Below are 15,470 nucleotides of genomic sequence, written 5' to 3'. Positions count from 1 at the left end.
AAAAAAAAAAAAAGCCTTAAGGTTTGCTTTCTAAAGATCACATATACTTACCCTTTTCTTTAACTAAGATCTGAGAAGTCAAAAATGATTCAGAGAAAACCACAGATCCTAAGCAACCATTGCCTCCCAGTAAGTCAGGAATGTCATAGACGGTCATACAAGCCTGCATCAAATGAGAAACCAGTTAGATCAGTTACCAGCCCAAAACTTTCAGAGAGAAGTCCATAAGAACGAGACCACAAAATACTGCCTAAAGGAACATGGCAAAAGAGTACTGAAGAGTTTCTAGGGAAAACTGGAATTATCCTAAATACATCTTGAACTGGGAGGTGACTTTAGGATCACCCAGGCTTCCCTGAAATTGCTCCCTGATCAGAGACACACCTGGGCTATAAGGAAAGTATCCTTATGTTTCCATATATTCCCTCAAATTGCTTTATACTGACTAGGCACAGTGGCTCATGCCTGTAATCCCAGTAATTTGGGAGGTCGAGGAACCCAGGAGTTTGACACCACCCTGAACAACACAGTGAGATAAGAAAAAATTAGGCTGGGCATGATGACTCATGCCTATAATCCCAACACTTTGGGAGGTTGAGGCGGTGGATCACTTGAGCCCAGGAGTTTGAGACTAGTCTGGGCAACATGGTGAAACCCCATCTCTACTAAAAATACAAAAAAAAAAAAATTAGCCAGGCATGGTGGCGTGTGCCTGTAATCCCAGCTGCTTGGGAGGCTGAGGCAGGAGAATTGCTTGAACCTGGGAGGTGGAGGCTGCAGTGAGCTGAGATCGTGCCACTGAACTCCAGCCTGGGCAACAGAGCAAGACTCTGTCTCAAAAAAAAAAAGAAAGAAAGAAAAAAAAAATAGCCAGGCATGGTGGCATCTGCCTGTGGTCTCTGTTATTCAGGAGGCTAAGGCAGGAGGATTGTTTGAGCCCAGGAGGTTGAGGCTGCAGTAATCTATGATCATGCCACTGCACTCCAGCCTGGGCAACGGAGCAAGACCCTGTCTCCAAAAAAAAAAAAAAAAAAAGCAAGAAAGCTATCAGCTTTTATGGCCAAGACAAATAAAAGCAGAGGCTTCAGTAGCCTGGAAACAAAATTAGAACAACTCAGAGAGCTCCCAAATGTCTGGTAAGAAAGCCCTAATTTATCAGGTAAAAACCAGTGAAAATGAAACAATTCTGGGAAGAAGCCAGCAGAAGGAAGAGAAAATGATGTTAGCTAGAGCTAGAGTCTGTGATGACCAGGAAGATCTGATGAGGGACATGCGATAAGTAGCACAAGAACATGTCCCCTCCCACCCTGAATAGCAGTGAGCAGTGGGTGCTGGTGCAGATCTCCTGAGATTAAGTCCACTTTCACATATTGTCGTCCTAGCCTGGGACCCCTATCCCACCCCTTAGGACAGAGACAAAAGATCTGAGGCCCTTGAATGGATTGCTGAATTTTCAAATAAAAACTTAAAGAGGGCACAAGGTTGAAAGGAAAAAAACCACAGTTAAAGCCAAAGCCCTTAATTTTCCATATTATTACGATAATAGTATATACAAAAGAGACAAGTAGGCTTCTATATTTAACTTTCTTTTCAGGTTTGACAACTGGAAGGTTTATCTAAAGCTGTCTCAAAGGATTTTGAGCATCTGAAGACACAGAACCCTCCTGAGCTACATGGTCCCTCTTAAGTGACAATGGTAATCCTATGTCTTTGGTTCCCAGACCAATCAGGTGGACAGAGCCTGGGGATTCCTGATCCTTCATGTTCATATTTGGCCACTGGTATTGAGGAAGGGAAGAGAGGATATTAAAAAGATAACATGTAGCATTTGTTGGACACTTGTTATGTACTTCCCACCATGTGACACGGGGAAAGAAAAAATACAGCATGGTGCCTGTCTTCAGGAAATCTATAATGTATAGCTGGAGAGACAAGGGCATTCTTATACAAAGGTCATCATATGACACATTATGATATCATATGACACATTAGGATATAATTATTTCTTAATTTGTATAGTACAAACTACAACTGCAAGGACTATAGGAATACTTGTAGGGAGAAATCAACAGGCAAGGCTTTGGGGAGGAGATAGAACTTCATCTCTGGATAAGAGGACAGAATGTAGACAGAAAGCATCAACTTCCTGCCTCTTATTTCCTACCTCATTAGCTGTGCATACTTGACACAAGACTATGATTTTACTGGATTCCTAATCACCTGTTACTATGCAAAGCATCTTCCAAAGCACCGCGCAAGAGTCCAAGGAGAGAAGTCAGGGATTTAAAGTCTAACAAGGAGATAAAGTATTATCACCTAAATATCAGAAAGTATTTCCCAATGTTTTAATGATATCACAAAAAAGTCTAAACTAGTTCTAAAAGAACATCCACACAAAATGTTGACAGATGGGGACCAGGAACATTATAGTTTTTATAAATTACCCTTGTTGTACTATTCTCTGTAGATAGGTTAACACTACTGACAGGAACTTTTGAGTTACTTTTCCACAGGTGATGGTGATGGGGATGCGCTTGTACCAAATTATCCACAGCTGCTCACCCAGTTCCCTGGGACCGAAGCTTTTTGGAACTAAGGCTAAGGCAGTGGTCACAGAACAGACTCAAGATATAACACACACCACAAACAGAATCTTGCCTGGATATGTACCACCCTCTCATGCACCATTTGCCAACCTTCTTCACATCAGGCTGTTCTGGGGTAAAGCGAGGACTCAGCTTGTGGCTGAGAACAACTGGCCTAGAAACTCTGGCTCCCTTTCGCCATGCCATCCCACCCCAGGGACCACTATCTCAGTGCATCTCCAAACCATCCCCCCAGCACACAGGTTGCAAAACGTTGCTCTGACTACTCTACTTCATGGCAGACCCAGGTCCCTGTTGATTATTGGCCATTTAAATAATTATAGTCATGTATCACTTAATGACAGGGATACATTCTGAGAAATGCGTCATTAGCTGATTTCATCACTGTGTGAACATTATAGAGTGTACTTAAACCTAGGCTAGCTGGTATAGTCTATTGCTCTTAGGCTACAAACCTGTACAGCATGTTACTTTACTGAATACTGTCGGCAATTATAACACAATGGTAATATTTGTGTATTTAGGCATATCCACACATAGAAATGGTGAGTAAAAATACAGTATTATGATATTATGGGACCACTGTTGTATCTGCAGTCCACTGTTGACCAAGATGTCCTTTTGTGGTACAGGACTGTAGTTAATTTTCCCAGGTTCCCTGTTTTTGTTAGTTTGTTTTCTGAGACTAAATCTCACTCTGTTATCCAGGCTGGAGTGCAGTGGTGCAATCACAGTTCATTGCAGTCTCAAACTCCTGGACTCAAGTGATCCCCCTGCCTCAGCCTCCTGAGGAGGTTGGGCTACAGGTGCATGCCACCACACCTGGCTAATTAAAAAAAATTTTTTTTTTAGACACGGGGTCTCACTATGCTGTCAAGACTGGTCTCAACTCTAGGTTCCTGTTAAGGACATCAATGCAAGTCTTGGAACTCAAAGATGCCACTGAAAAACTCGGTCTGTTAGTCAAGGCAGGCTTGTCCTGGACTCACATTTTGACAAGAGCAATCTCAGCTACCTGTAGGAAGGCTTCATAACCCAGAAAGAGGTGCCTCCCAACACCTCAGTTAAGACTCTGGACCCTGGGGAAGCCTAGGCAAGGGAGAATAGATGTGGGTGGGCCTGGCACAGCTACCTGGGTACCTTCAGTAAGCACAGGCTCACTACTGCTACGGCTGGGATAGGATTGAGAGAAGATCAGTTTCTTCAGGTGGGGTGGGCTGCCCAAGACCCCCACCCACTCCCACCTCCCAACTTACAGATGTCCCTCTACAGGCCATTCCCAGCCAGCTGACCCATGACAGCTCTGCTTACCGTCTTCACAAAGGATAAGCTATCTTCACTGTCCAGCGGTACAATTCTAGGAGGGGAAAGAGATGGAAAACTATGTTAAAGAGTTTTTAAGTGTACTTAAATTTACAGTGTTCGCTTTTTTCAACTTGGCAATGACAAGTCATAGACTCGGACTGCTCTTAGGGCCTTTCAAAACACTGGGTTGCATGTTTGTAGAATTGGTATGTGGGCCACTAAGGTTGAGTATGTCCATCTCCACCTCTGCCCCTCAGCTCTGCAGTGGGAAGCACTCAGGGTACAGGGGCTCAGCTGAGCACAGCCAGCCCAAGCCCAACCCTGGAGTGATGTCACTGCTAGGTGTGGAAGCATGAGAAAACCACTCATGTCAGCAGCCTCCCTTCTCTTTATCTTCCTAGAACTTGCTCCATATAAGGATGCACCACAATCATATACGCACCTTCCCTGATTATTCACAGCATGTATATGAAAAGTCATCTTGGAGCTGTAGACCAGAAACAAAACAAAACAAAAGAAAAATCAGTCTGCTCCTGATCCTCAGATACCTGTGCAGGGTACCTGCTTGGGATTCTCAAGGCCACACAGTGAGGTGTGTGTCATCCTTGCTTTACACAGATTTACCCTATTTTAGATACTTTCCCCAGGGTCCCACGCCACCAGAGGTATGGGGCCAGAATCTGACTATAACCACAGCCCTGCCTCTGTGCAAATCTTAAGGACTGTCTTGACTCTTGGACCACAATAGGAGAAAATGACATGAGAGGACTGCTGCTCACTGCAGACTGAGAATGACCCTCCATCCCTGCTCTGAGCGCAAGTAGAGGCCATGTCTCTGCAACTCATAGTCAAATGCTGTGGAGCCATGGGCAGGGTGAGGCCTTCAGAGTTGAGAAATAACTAGAAAACCCTTTCAGCTTACTCTAACTTATGTAAGTGTAATTTCTTGCATTAACACGTACTAGATAGCTACACACTAATTCCTGTCCGCATTCATGGCTCCCACTCCTTCCCCTCTTGGGAGAAAGAGATCTGCTAACCTGAAGCAGTTTGAGGGTCCTCAGTGAAGTAATCTTTTTTTTTTTTTTTTGAGACAGAGTCTCATTCTGTCACCCAGGCTGGAGTGCAGTGGCGCGATCTCGACTCACTGCAACCTCCACCTCCTGGGTTCAAGTGATTCTCTTGCTTCAGCCTCCCCAGTAGCTGTGACTACAGGTGTGTACCATCATGGCTGGCTAATTTTTGCATTTTTAGTGAAGGCGGGGTTTTGCCATGTTGGTCAGGATGGTCTCGAACTCCTGACCTCAAGTGATTGCCTGTCTTGGCCTCCCAAAGTGCTGGGACTACAGGCGTGAGCCATTGTGCTCTGCCCTCAGTGAAGTAATCTTTGTGGTGAGAAAGGGGAGGGGATCTAGGTGGAAGACTGGCCTGGGGGACTCTTCTCCCATTGACTGGTGTTTTCTCCTTGTGCCTTTCTCCAGCTAGGGCAGAGACCTAGGCCTAGGAGGCCTTGAGACTGAGAGCGGGCCTGCTCTGGGGAGGCTGAGTGGCCTAGGCAAGGGCCCAAGTAAAGGAGGAGTAGAATGACTATGCCAGCCATATTGATGGTAAGAGAGAATACCCCACTGTGACAACAGCTAACATCTATCTGCCCAACTGCTTTACAAGGTGGGTAGTTGAAGAAGCAGATACAGACAGTTCCCTATCTTGCCCAAGGTCACACAGATGCAAACTGAAGGAGCGTTCTCAAATTCAGGTTGGCCAGAAACAGAAAGTACAGGGCAGCACAAGGTCTTAAGGGAACAAACTTCCTTTATCCTTTCCCTTTCATGTCCAGGGCAGCAAGATCCAGAAGACCCAGGGGAAAGAAGACCTGAAGCAAGTCTAAAGCCCTGCACCACAGAGTTCTGGCTCTTTCTTCCACTCCTGCGGCTGCAGACATAGAATTCTTCTTGTTAGACCAATTAATTGACTAATCTTTCAAATACTCTCTCTTATTACACAGGACTATAGATTTAAGAAAATGTGGGACATAGACCTGAGGCATCACAGGACACATCCTAGAAGTATTCTTAAATAAATTCCCCAGTATTGGTGTCTTTTGTATCCTTTGTATAAAAGTGCACACAATGGTCCTCACGTGAAACAGTGGTTAAGTGGACTGGGTTCATGAAGATTTAGCTATGGATAATGACCACCGTGACATGCCGGGAGATGTGATGGAAAAATCACCAGATTCTCAGACCATGCAGACCCCAAGACATGGCCAGGCTCAGGGTTTCTGTCATTCAAGAGACAGATGAGGCCCAGTGCAAATTTCTTCTAAGCAGTGACTATCTTCTTATGCCCAGGGCCCCCTGCCCCTAGAAACCTCACCATTCAGGTACCCAGCTTTGCCTTTCTAACCTTGGAACCCAGGCTTGTCAAGTCTCCTGTGATGCTGGTGTTAATCTGCCCTGCATTCTAACCTCAGAACATGTGTGTGACTTTCTCAAACAGTTCCTGCATCTTTGGCTCTTTGGCTTCTAAGTGAAGGCTGAATCATGAATGACTCTCCTTCGCACATCCCATTATTTTACTGAAACATTTCTCAAAGGGGAGATGAAATCTAAATTATAAGGGAAAAAAGAATCTTCCAAAACAAAGAAAAAAAATTCCTTATAAAAAATATCAGCCATTGCTTACCGCACGGCTGCCTTAAACGGAATCAACTCAAAGGAATCTAACCCAGATCCCAGAGTTTGCTCTGCTACCTCCTTGGCCTGTAAAATAATAACAAGACAGCGACAATTAGCTTTCACAGCAGGAAAAAGTACACATATCACTGACGGAAGGGCCCGCCTAACACTTGTCCAGGATCACACCATGCCCTACAGTGTGCCCTTCCCATCTATGGGACTACTTGGTAGGCATGAATAGATTAAAGTGAAAGTATCATGTTAAGGGAAACAAGGGCCTGCTTTCTCCAGGCTAGGTTCACAGGACAAAACTGCATTCAGGCAGGTGTGCACTGGAACCTGACGTGCTGGATCCAGAGAAGTGACCAGCTGTGATGACAGCAGTGGAATGTGAGGTCTGTAAAAGTGCTTTCTCCGCCCCTCTTCCTTGGCTCTTGGGAAGGAACCTCTGCCCTCAGAGTTTTAGCCAGATGCTAAGAATATCCAAATAGCAAGAGTTACAAAAGATCAGTTAAAAAACAAAGATGTGAGAACTGATATTGAAGGACATCCCACTGCTTTGGATAAGCCTTCTGCATGTAGTGGCTAAAGGGCTGAGAAATCCGGAGTCAGTACCAGGGATACAAGTTCAGTGAGGAGGGGAGATGGCAAGGAGCTGGTGACTACAGCTACAGTCTCTCTGATATCTACATCATACACAACCTTTCCAATGTCAAATGGCTTCCTTCAGAAAAGGTCCTATTGGCATTTGGGAGGCATCAAGCTGACTCTTCTCATCTCCTTACTGGGTCAGATATAGGAATCCAACTCAGCAGGGCAGGTTAACCGCAAAACAGCAAGGAAGATAATGGTCAGAGAACGGGAACACATGTGCTTGTCTAGGAAAAGTAAGTCACATTTTCTAATCTTTAGCTATTTTTTTTAAACACTGAGTTATAGGAAATCAAACTTACCGAACTTTATTAGAATTCACAGTAGAATAATCTAAAGCTGTCTTTTTGGTTTTTTTTCAGCTTTTAAAAGCCTTTTAAGCTATTCAACAAGACAATGTGCTACAGAATGATTTTTCCTTAACACAACCAGATGTCTACAAAGAAGCACCGATTAGTCGTCATCCATAAGACAACAGCAGCACAGTCACAGGCAGCAGAAGCTCAGTGCTCTCAGGGCTTCTCTCTGCCTGGTGTCAAAGAGGCCCAAGATCGCACAAAAGTGAGTATTACAAGGTGTCCAAAGAAGAAACACATGGATAGAATATTTTACATTAAAATAATAATTACAGAAAGGGAAACATGGTATTTAAATTACCTTTGTTAGACTGGAAGTTTTAGCATAACATGCAATGCCAGCCAAAACAGCCTCAATAACAGCAGCATATATCTGGGACAATAGCCTACTTTAAAAACAAAAAATAATGGTTAACATTACAGCATCATGAGGTTTTTGTCAAAAGATGCATGCACATAAATGACAGCCCCTAATAAACTGATTTTTAAACAGAATGAAAAAAGGCAAAAATATAACCCACTGATTTCTAAACCTTTTAAAAGTCACATGCCTGGGCCAGGTATAGTGGCTCAGGCTTGTGATCCCAGCACTTTGGGAGGCTGAGATGGGCAGATCGCTTGAGCCCAGGAATTTGAGACCAGCCTGGGCAACATGGCAAAACCCCATCTCGACAAAAAATAAAAATAAATAAAAATAAAATTATCCAGGCATGGTGGTGTGTGCCTGTATTCTCAACTATTTAGGAGGCTGAGGCTGGAGGATCACTTGAGCCTGGGAGGCAGAAGAGGTTGCAGTGAGCCAAGACTGTGTCACTGTACTCCAGCCTGGGTGACAGAGTGGGACCCTGTCTCCAAAAAAAAAAAAAAAGGTCATATCCCTGGTTTGACTTATACTTTGCTTTTGTTAAATCACCTTAAGGAAAGTCAGCTCCTCTGAATTCTGCTCAAGAGATTGCCCCTCCCTGTTTGTAACCAAACAGAATAAAACTATGTAGACTCCTTGACGCCTCTATGTGCAGGAACAGCTACCTACAGAGCAGGAATCCCTTCAGTGTTCTCATACCCACTTGCTGCTTTCCCAGGGACCAATCACACTGTAGTTTCATATCGTCTTTTCACTAGACCTGCTGAAGGCTGGTCTATTACTGGAACCTCTGGGTAGGAGACCTCAGCAGGAGAAGAGAGATGACCAGACTGAGGAAGGGCTGGGTTTTTCTCTGCCAGACTGGACTGCCACGAAGGTCCCTAGAAAAACTAGTCTGGTTCATTTTAGGGAACCACCTAAGGTGGTTTTTCCACCTTGGCATTTAGGACTGGATAATTCTTTGCTGTGGGGTTTGTCCTGTGCATTGTAGGATGTTCGGCAGCACCCCTGGCTGCTAACCAGCATCCCTATCCACTAGATGTTGGTAGCATTCCAGTTGTGATAATCAAAAATTTCTCCAGACCCTGCCAAATGTTCCTGGGAGTGGGGAAAGATGGGGGAGGGAGGTACAACAGAATTGCCCTTGGTTGAGAACCACTGCCTTGGAGGAAGGAGGTGCATGCTCTTCTTAGGACACTTACGAAGAGAAGGGGCTCATCCAAGGGGCCCTGAAAGGCCAGGAGAGGCACCTGGCAAGGAACTGACAAGGTCTCACCTAAAAATATGTCTATTTTTAAGCCCAGAAGAATCTTGTAACAGGTAAAGGAAGGTGATAGGAGTTTGAAAGTGGGAAAAAACGCAGAAGTGATTTGGTCTAATCCTCTCATCTTATAGAAGAAGCAATAAGGGCTTCTGGAAGTGGAATATGTTGTCTATTAAGTCACAGAAAATTCATGGCTGACCCAAACTCAGATCTGCTCTCAGCCTGGTGCTTTTCCACTGTGCCACATCACATTGCCACCTCCTTCAATTTCCTCCTTGGCTCCTGCACCACACCTCCACAATGTAGGTAAGAGGTTAGGGTTGAGTTGAAGAAAAAAGAACAGGGAGAGCTCATAAAACAAAATGACAGCTCCAAATATCAACATATCCTGAAGACTTCTGGCCAGGCAAGGGCAGGGCAGAGGGTATACCCTGGAAGGGGCCTGGCAGAGAGATGTGAATGAGCTTGGCCCCTTCCAGGTGAGACCAGAATCCCCTGCACTTTGACACTAAGGGTGCATTTAAAGATGCCAAACCCAAAGACATGCAAAGATATCCCCCTCCTCAGCTGATTCAAACATCACTCAGTACCAACATTGGTCAGGCCTTCCCCTTGCTTGGTCTTCTCCCATACTGATCCTTACATAGGAGATCAATACACAAGCCACGTGGCTGCTGACCCATAAAATTAAAAAGCCTGCATGGCTCTGCTTTTTTTTTTTTTTTTTTTTTGAGATGGAGTCTTGCTCTGTCACCCAGGCTAGAGTGCAGTGGTGCGATCTCAGCTCACTGCAACCTCCGCCTCCCGGGTTCAAGCGATTTTCCTCCCTCAGCCTCCTGAGTAGCTGGGATTACAGGTTGCCTGCCACCGCGCCCGGCTAGTTTTTGTATTTTTAGTAGAGGCGGGGTTTCACCATCTTGGCCAGGTTGGTTTCGAACTCCTGACCTTGTGATCCACCTGCCTTGGCCTCCCAAAGCGCTGGGATTATAGGTTATAGGCATAAGCCACTGCACCCGGCCTCTACTGTCACTTTCACTTGAATCCACATGTTCCACTGGATCTGTGATTTGGCAAATCTCCCAATGTGCACCCAGTTACCACTCAATACTAGTCCCTGACATGGGGCATCAATGGATTTGGTTTAGGCAAAATGTTTAAGGGTCTAGCATAAGGATACAGGACAGTGGCTAAGCAGTGCTGGCACAGAAGTACAACAGGCACAAGGTAAGACTACACCCACCAACATGTGAGGAAATGGTTGACTTGTTGCTAAGGAAAGGAAACCCACAAAAGAACTAAATACATGTTATGATTACAGCTTAATAATTTTTTTAAAAGCCCAGAAAGATATATACATATACATACGCATACACACACACACGTATACACACACACACAATTTTCCCTTTTTTTTTTTTTTTGAGATAGTCTTGCTCTGTCGCCCAGGCTAGAGTGCAGTGGTGCTATCTCGGCTCACTGCAACCTCTGTATCCCAGGTTCAAGCAATTCTCCTGCCTCAGCCTCCTGAGTACCTGGAATTACAGGCATGTGCCAGCACACCTGGCTAATTTTTGTATTTTTAGTAGAGACGGGGTCTTGCCATGTTGGCCAGGCTGGTCTTGAACTCCTGACCTCATGTGATCCACCCGTCTTGGTCTCCCAAAGTGCTGGGATTACAGGTGTGAGCCACTGCACCTGGACACACACACACATTTTTGAGACAGGGACTCACTCTGTCACCCAGGCTGCAGTGTAGTGGTGTGATCTCAGCTCACTGCAGCCTTGACCTCCCCAGGCTCAGATGATCCTCCTGCCTCAGCCTCCCAAGTAGCTGGGAATATATGTGTGTGCCACTATGTCCAGCTAATTTTTGTAGAGACAGAGTTCCATAGGGTTTCCCAGGCTAGTCTCGAATTGGGCTCAAGCCATCTGCCTGCCTCGGCCCCCCAGAGTCCTGGGATTTCAGGTGAGCCACTGCGCTCAGTCCCAGAAATATATAAATTAAGATATTAATGGGTAGTGCCAGACAGGAGGAATTATAGCTGATCTTAATTTCTTTTCTCTAATTCCATATTTTCTGTAGTATGATTATATTTCTTCTATTATATTTTTCCCAATACAACTTTGTGTGCCCTGCCCTAGAAATTCTGATTGTAATCCTGCGATTGGGCCTGGAGAACCTATATTTTAAAGAGATCCTTAGATAATGCTTTGTAGCCTCTCACTGCTGGCCACAGGGAAGTGCTGATCTAGACCCCACCAAGTTAAGCTGCAGTATTTAATTAGGTAATAATAAAATTCCATTATGTCCATATTGCTGAAGGAGAATGCTTTTTGGAATTTAATAGTTTCAGCACTAATGAGTTTATTTTCTGTCTTTGGTTTCCTGCTGTATGTGAAAGAAGAGAAGTCAACACTAGGTAGACCCTTTCTGAAGTTGCACAGCCAGTGTTCACACCCTCTCACTATGTTCCATAGGCTTAAGTGTCAAATCCAGAGAAAGACACTCTTCAGACCAGTTGGGGTTTCACATGATTCTCCCAATGGATTTCAGGATGGTTTATTCTTAGAAAAGCCCTTAATTTAAAAATGCATTATATAGAAAACATATCAAGGGGAGTTACATCATAAACGCATGGGTGTGCAGGTAGGAAGCCTCTGAAGTCTAGAGAGAAGAGCAGATGGCAAAGCTGGCGAGGTTCTCTGGCCTGAATTCCAAGCTGAGAGAAACTTGGGAAACAACACAGTAATGTTCACGTCATAAACCAGATTTCTTCTTCTTTTTTATTTTACACAGTCTCCCTCTGTTGCCAACAGTGCAGTGGTGCAATCACATAGCTCACTGAAATCTCGACCTCCCAGGCTTAAGTGATCCTCCCACCTCAGCCTCCCAAGGAGCTGGGACCACAGGCGTGCACCACCATGCCTGGCTAATTCTTTATTTTCTGTAGACACAGGGTCTGCTTATGTTGCCCAGGCTGGTCTCGAATTCCTGGTCTCAAGTGATCCTCCCACCTCAGCTTCCCAAAATGTTGGGATTACAGTGCGTGCCACCACACCCAGCAAAAGCAGATGTCTTAATCACTGTTGATCTCAAAAGGAAGTACACAGGACAGTCACAACTGAGTAACTCAATTTTGAGAAAGAAAAAATAAAATATGAAGACTTACATTTGTTCAGTTTTCTTGGGCAGCTTGCTGTCACCACCTGTGAAAGAGGCCCACTAAGAATGTGACAAGAGCAAAGGATATGCAAACACTTAACAAGGAAGCTAGAAATGCTTCATTTACCTGGAAGGCATTGTCAAGAACTACATTTCTTTTTCTTTTTTTTTTTTTGAGATACAGTTTAGCTCTGTCACCCAGGCTGGAGTGCAGTGGCGTAATCTTGGCTCACTGCAACCTCCGCCTCCCAGGTTCAGGCAATTCTCCTGCCTCAGCCTCCTGAGTAGCTGGGATTACAGGTGCACGCCACCATGCCCCACTAATTTTTGTATTTTCAGTAGAGATGGGGTTTTGCCATGTTGGCCAGGCTGGTCTCAAACTCCTGACCACAGGTGATCCACCCACCTTGGCCTCCAAAGTGCTAGGATTACAGGCGCGAGCCACCATGCCCAGCCTATTTTTTTCTTTTAAGTTAAATACAGTACAAACACCAACAACAGTGGAACCCGGCCATTCCCAATAGCCTCCTGGACCTTCACCTGCATTTCCCACTTCTACAACCCACTCAGCAACACCACTAAATACCAGAGATGTGCGGAATCTTAGGTTCTGGAATGTTTTTGTTTTTATTTTTAATTTTTTAAACTTCGAGGCATCAGTAAGCAGGCTCAGTTCTACCTCTTGCTTTATCTCCTTAATTACCTGACCCAAGTCATGCTTCTTTCCAGAGTTTCCTGGCTTATTTAACATCATCCAGAATAAAATATGGTTCCTGATGTACTCTCCTCTGTGTAGCAATGCTGAGACCTGCGTTCATTCCACAGGTTCTTTTCCATTTGTCTTTGGATACCTGCAACTTCTGGTTACCCCAGTAAGCAGGGCAGCCCCAGCAAGCCTAGCCTTTCTGGATGGCCCCACAGCATGCTCCTAGCTTCTAAGTACCCTTTTATTATGGCCTTTTCTCACTTTCCTCACAAGAACAGTCAAGTGGGCACCTGGCTGAGTCATCCAAATTCCCACCGTGGACTCCACCTCCTGCTTTTTTGTTGTTGTTGTTGTTAAGACAGAGTCTCACTCTGTTGCCCAGGCTAGAGTGCAGTGGCTCAGTCTTGGCTCACTGCAACTTCCACCTCCCAAGTTCAAGCAATTATGGTGCCTCAGCCTCCTGAGTAGCTAGGACTACAGGTGTGCACCAGCATGCCTGGCTAATTTTTGTATTTTTAGTAGAGATGGGGTTTCGCCATGTTGGCCAGGCTGGTCTCAAACTCTTGACCTCAAGTGATCTGCCTGCCTGGGCCTCCCAAAGTGCTGGGATTACAGGCGTGAGCCACCATGCCTGGTCCCTACCTCCTGCTTTCTTAAACTAGGTCTTATTCATCTTGGCCTCCCCTGTGACACCTAGCAAAGGGTTATACACATGGTTAGACTTAATGTAGGCTGCACCAATCATCTTCCTCTTGAAACACATTCTGTGAGAAATGTTAGACACATCAACTATCCAGAAGTAATCAGAGAGGGAGCTGGAGGCCCACAAATTGGGTAACATGAGCTTCCAAGCAAAGTAGTGAATTGTGTGTCAACTTCTAATTCACGAGAGAGACTATTCATTAGATAAGCTGATGAGATGACAACTCACAGGGACTTACCCAAGTAAGGAACATGAGTAGCTCCAAAAAAGTATGTTCTTGAACAAGCAAGAGGTCCCTTTGGTGAGACACACTGGGCTACCTGGATGTCAGAAAAAAATAAAAATAAAAAGGGGCAATAACTTAGGCATGTACTAGTAGATAAACAAAAAGTATAGAGTCAATGGAAATAAATTTTCTTTTTTTTTGAGACAGAGTCTTACTCTGTCGCGTAGGATGGAGTGCAGTGGCGCAACCTCAGATCATTGCAACCTCCACCTCCCGGGTTCAAGTGATTCTCCTGCCTCAGCCTCCCCAGCAGCTGGGACTACAGGCACGTGCCATCACACCCAGCTAATTTTTTGTTTTTTTGTATTTTTAGTAGAGACAGGTTTTTGCCATGTTGGCCAGGCTGGTCTCAAACTCCTGACCTCAGGTGATCTGCCCGCCTTGGCCTCCCAAAGTGCTGAGATTACAGGCGTGAGCCACTGCACCTGGCCAGAAATACATTTTCTTCTACAAAACGGATTTATTATTTTTTAAAGACATAGGGGAAAAGATGATCTTTAACTGTTTTTCCAAAGGTATCTTTTGGTGCGTGTGCGTGTGTGTGTGTGTGTATGTGTGGTTTAAACCTTGGCTATATTGTGAGGGTGCTGTTGGATACTCAGCCCAGGGATGCTAAGGCAATCATGATTCAGAAGCAAGGTGTTTGGGTTTTGACTGTCATTAATACTTAGTCCAGAGCTTTCACAGTGAAGCCCCTGGCTGACATGACAGGCAGAGGTGTGGGACAGCTCCAAATTCAGGAAAGGAGGGTGCTATCCACATCCCCACATCCATTTGTATTTCATCTCTGTACATAGCCCCTGCGGAAGAGAAAATAAGTTCCTCTAGGTTTTCAAATTTTTATTCTTCTTCCCTGTTAAGATGTTCATTGACACAGAGATAAAATAGATGTCCTTTCCTCTTCTGAAAATCCAATTATCTCATGAGGGTTCCTAGAATAATAGGTATAAAATGCAAAAATACTACCACAAGAACTAAAGGAACATGAATAAGTACAATATACAAAAAGTAGCTAAATACGACACAAGTATTCATTCCTTCTATTTTACTCAATTGTTTAAGACAACAACACTAGAATTCAAGGCATTTTTCTATAATATCGTGAATCCAAGTTACAGATTGGAAATGAGAACTTATTCTAACTAACCTATAAAAAAAGTGAACTAAAAAGTGAACCTAATAAAAAAGTATACTAATAGTGAACATGATCAATATTGCCATGACAATGAATGAAAACTCATGGAGGTATTTCTAATTGCTGGTTGATACATATTTCCTCAATTAAAACATGTTCCTTGGATCTCCAAATTTTCCCTTATTAAAGGTTTTTTTTTAAAGGTGCCAAGTGTTTTGTGCTATGAATTGAGTTAAAGTCATATGGTTTAAAC

General features: G+C 44.4%; 1 protein-coding gene across 5 annotated transcripts in view; it reads right to left on the bottom strand.

Annotated features, from left to right (window-relative positions):
• The window catches only part of DNAAF9 (dynein axonemal assembly factor 9), a 160,045-nt gene that overhangs the window by 70,829 nt on the left and 73,746 nt on the right, over window positions 1-15,470 (bottom strand). For 3 of the 5 annotated variants that reach the window (XM_054467962.2, XM_054467963.2, XM_054467966.2), the window contains exons 11-17: window positions 14,035-14,116; window positions 12,395-12,431; window positions 7,898-7,985; window positions 6,597-6,673; window positions 4,354-4,398; window positions 3,918-3,963; window positions 52-163 (exon numbers count right to left, since the gene is read on the bottom strand). In XM_054467962.2, coding sequence (XP_054323937.1) covers window positions 52-163; window positions 3,918-3,963; window positions 4,354-4,398; window positions 6,597-6,673; window positions 7,898-7,985; window positions 12,395-12,431; window positions 14,035-14,116 — 487 coding nt within the window. The remainder of the gene's footprint in view (window positions 1-51; window positions 164-3,917; window positions 3,964-4,353; window positions 4,399-6,596; window positions 6,674-7,897; window positions 7,986-12,394; window positions 12,432-14,034; window positions 14,117-15,470) is intronic. The other 2 variants (XM_063659469.1, XM_054467965.2) reach the window with 1 other exon arrangement.

The sequence above is a fragment of the Pongo pygmaeus genome, chromosome 21 (genome assembly GCF_028885625.2).
Source record: "Pongo pygmaeus isolate AG05252 chromosome 21, NHGRI_mPonPyg2-v2.0_pri, whole genome shotgun sequence".
In the NCBI taxonomy this organism is placed as follows: domain Eukaryota; kingdom Metazoa; phylum Chordata; class Mammalia; order Primates; family Hominidae; genus Pongo; species Pongo pygmaeus.
Note: the sequence above shows the minus strand (reverse complement) of the source record. Positions and strands in the feature narration are given on the sequence as shown.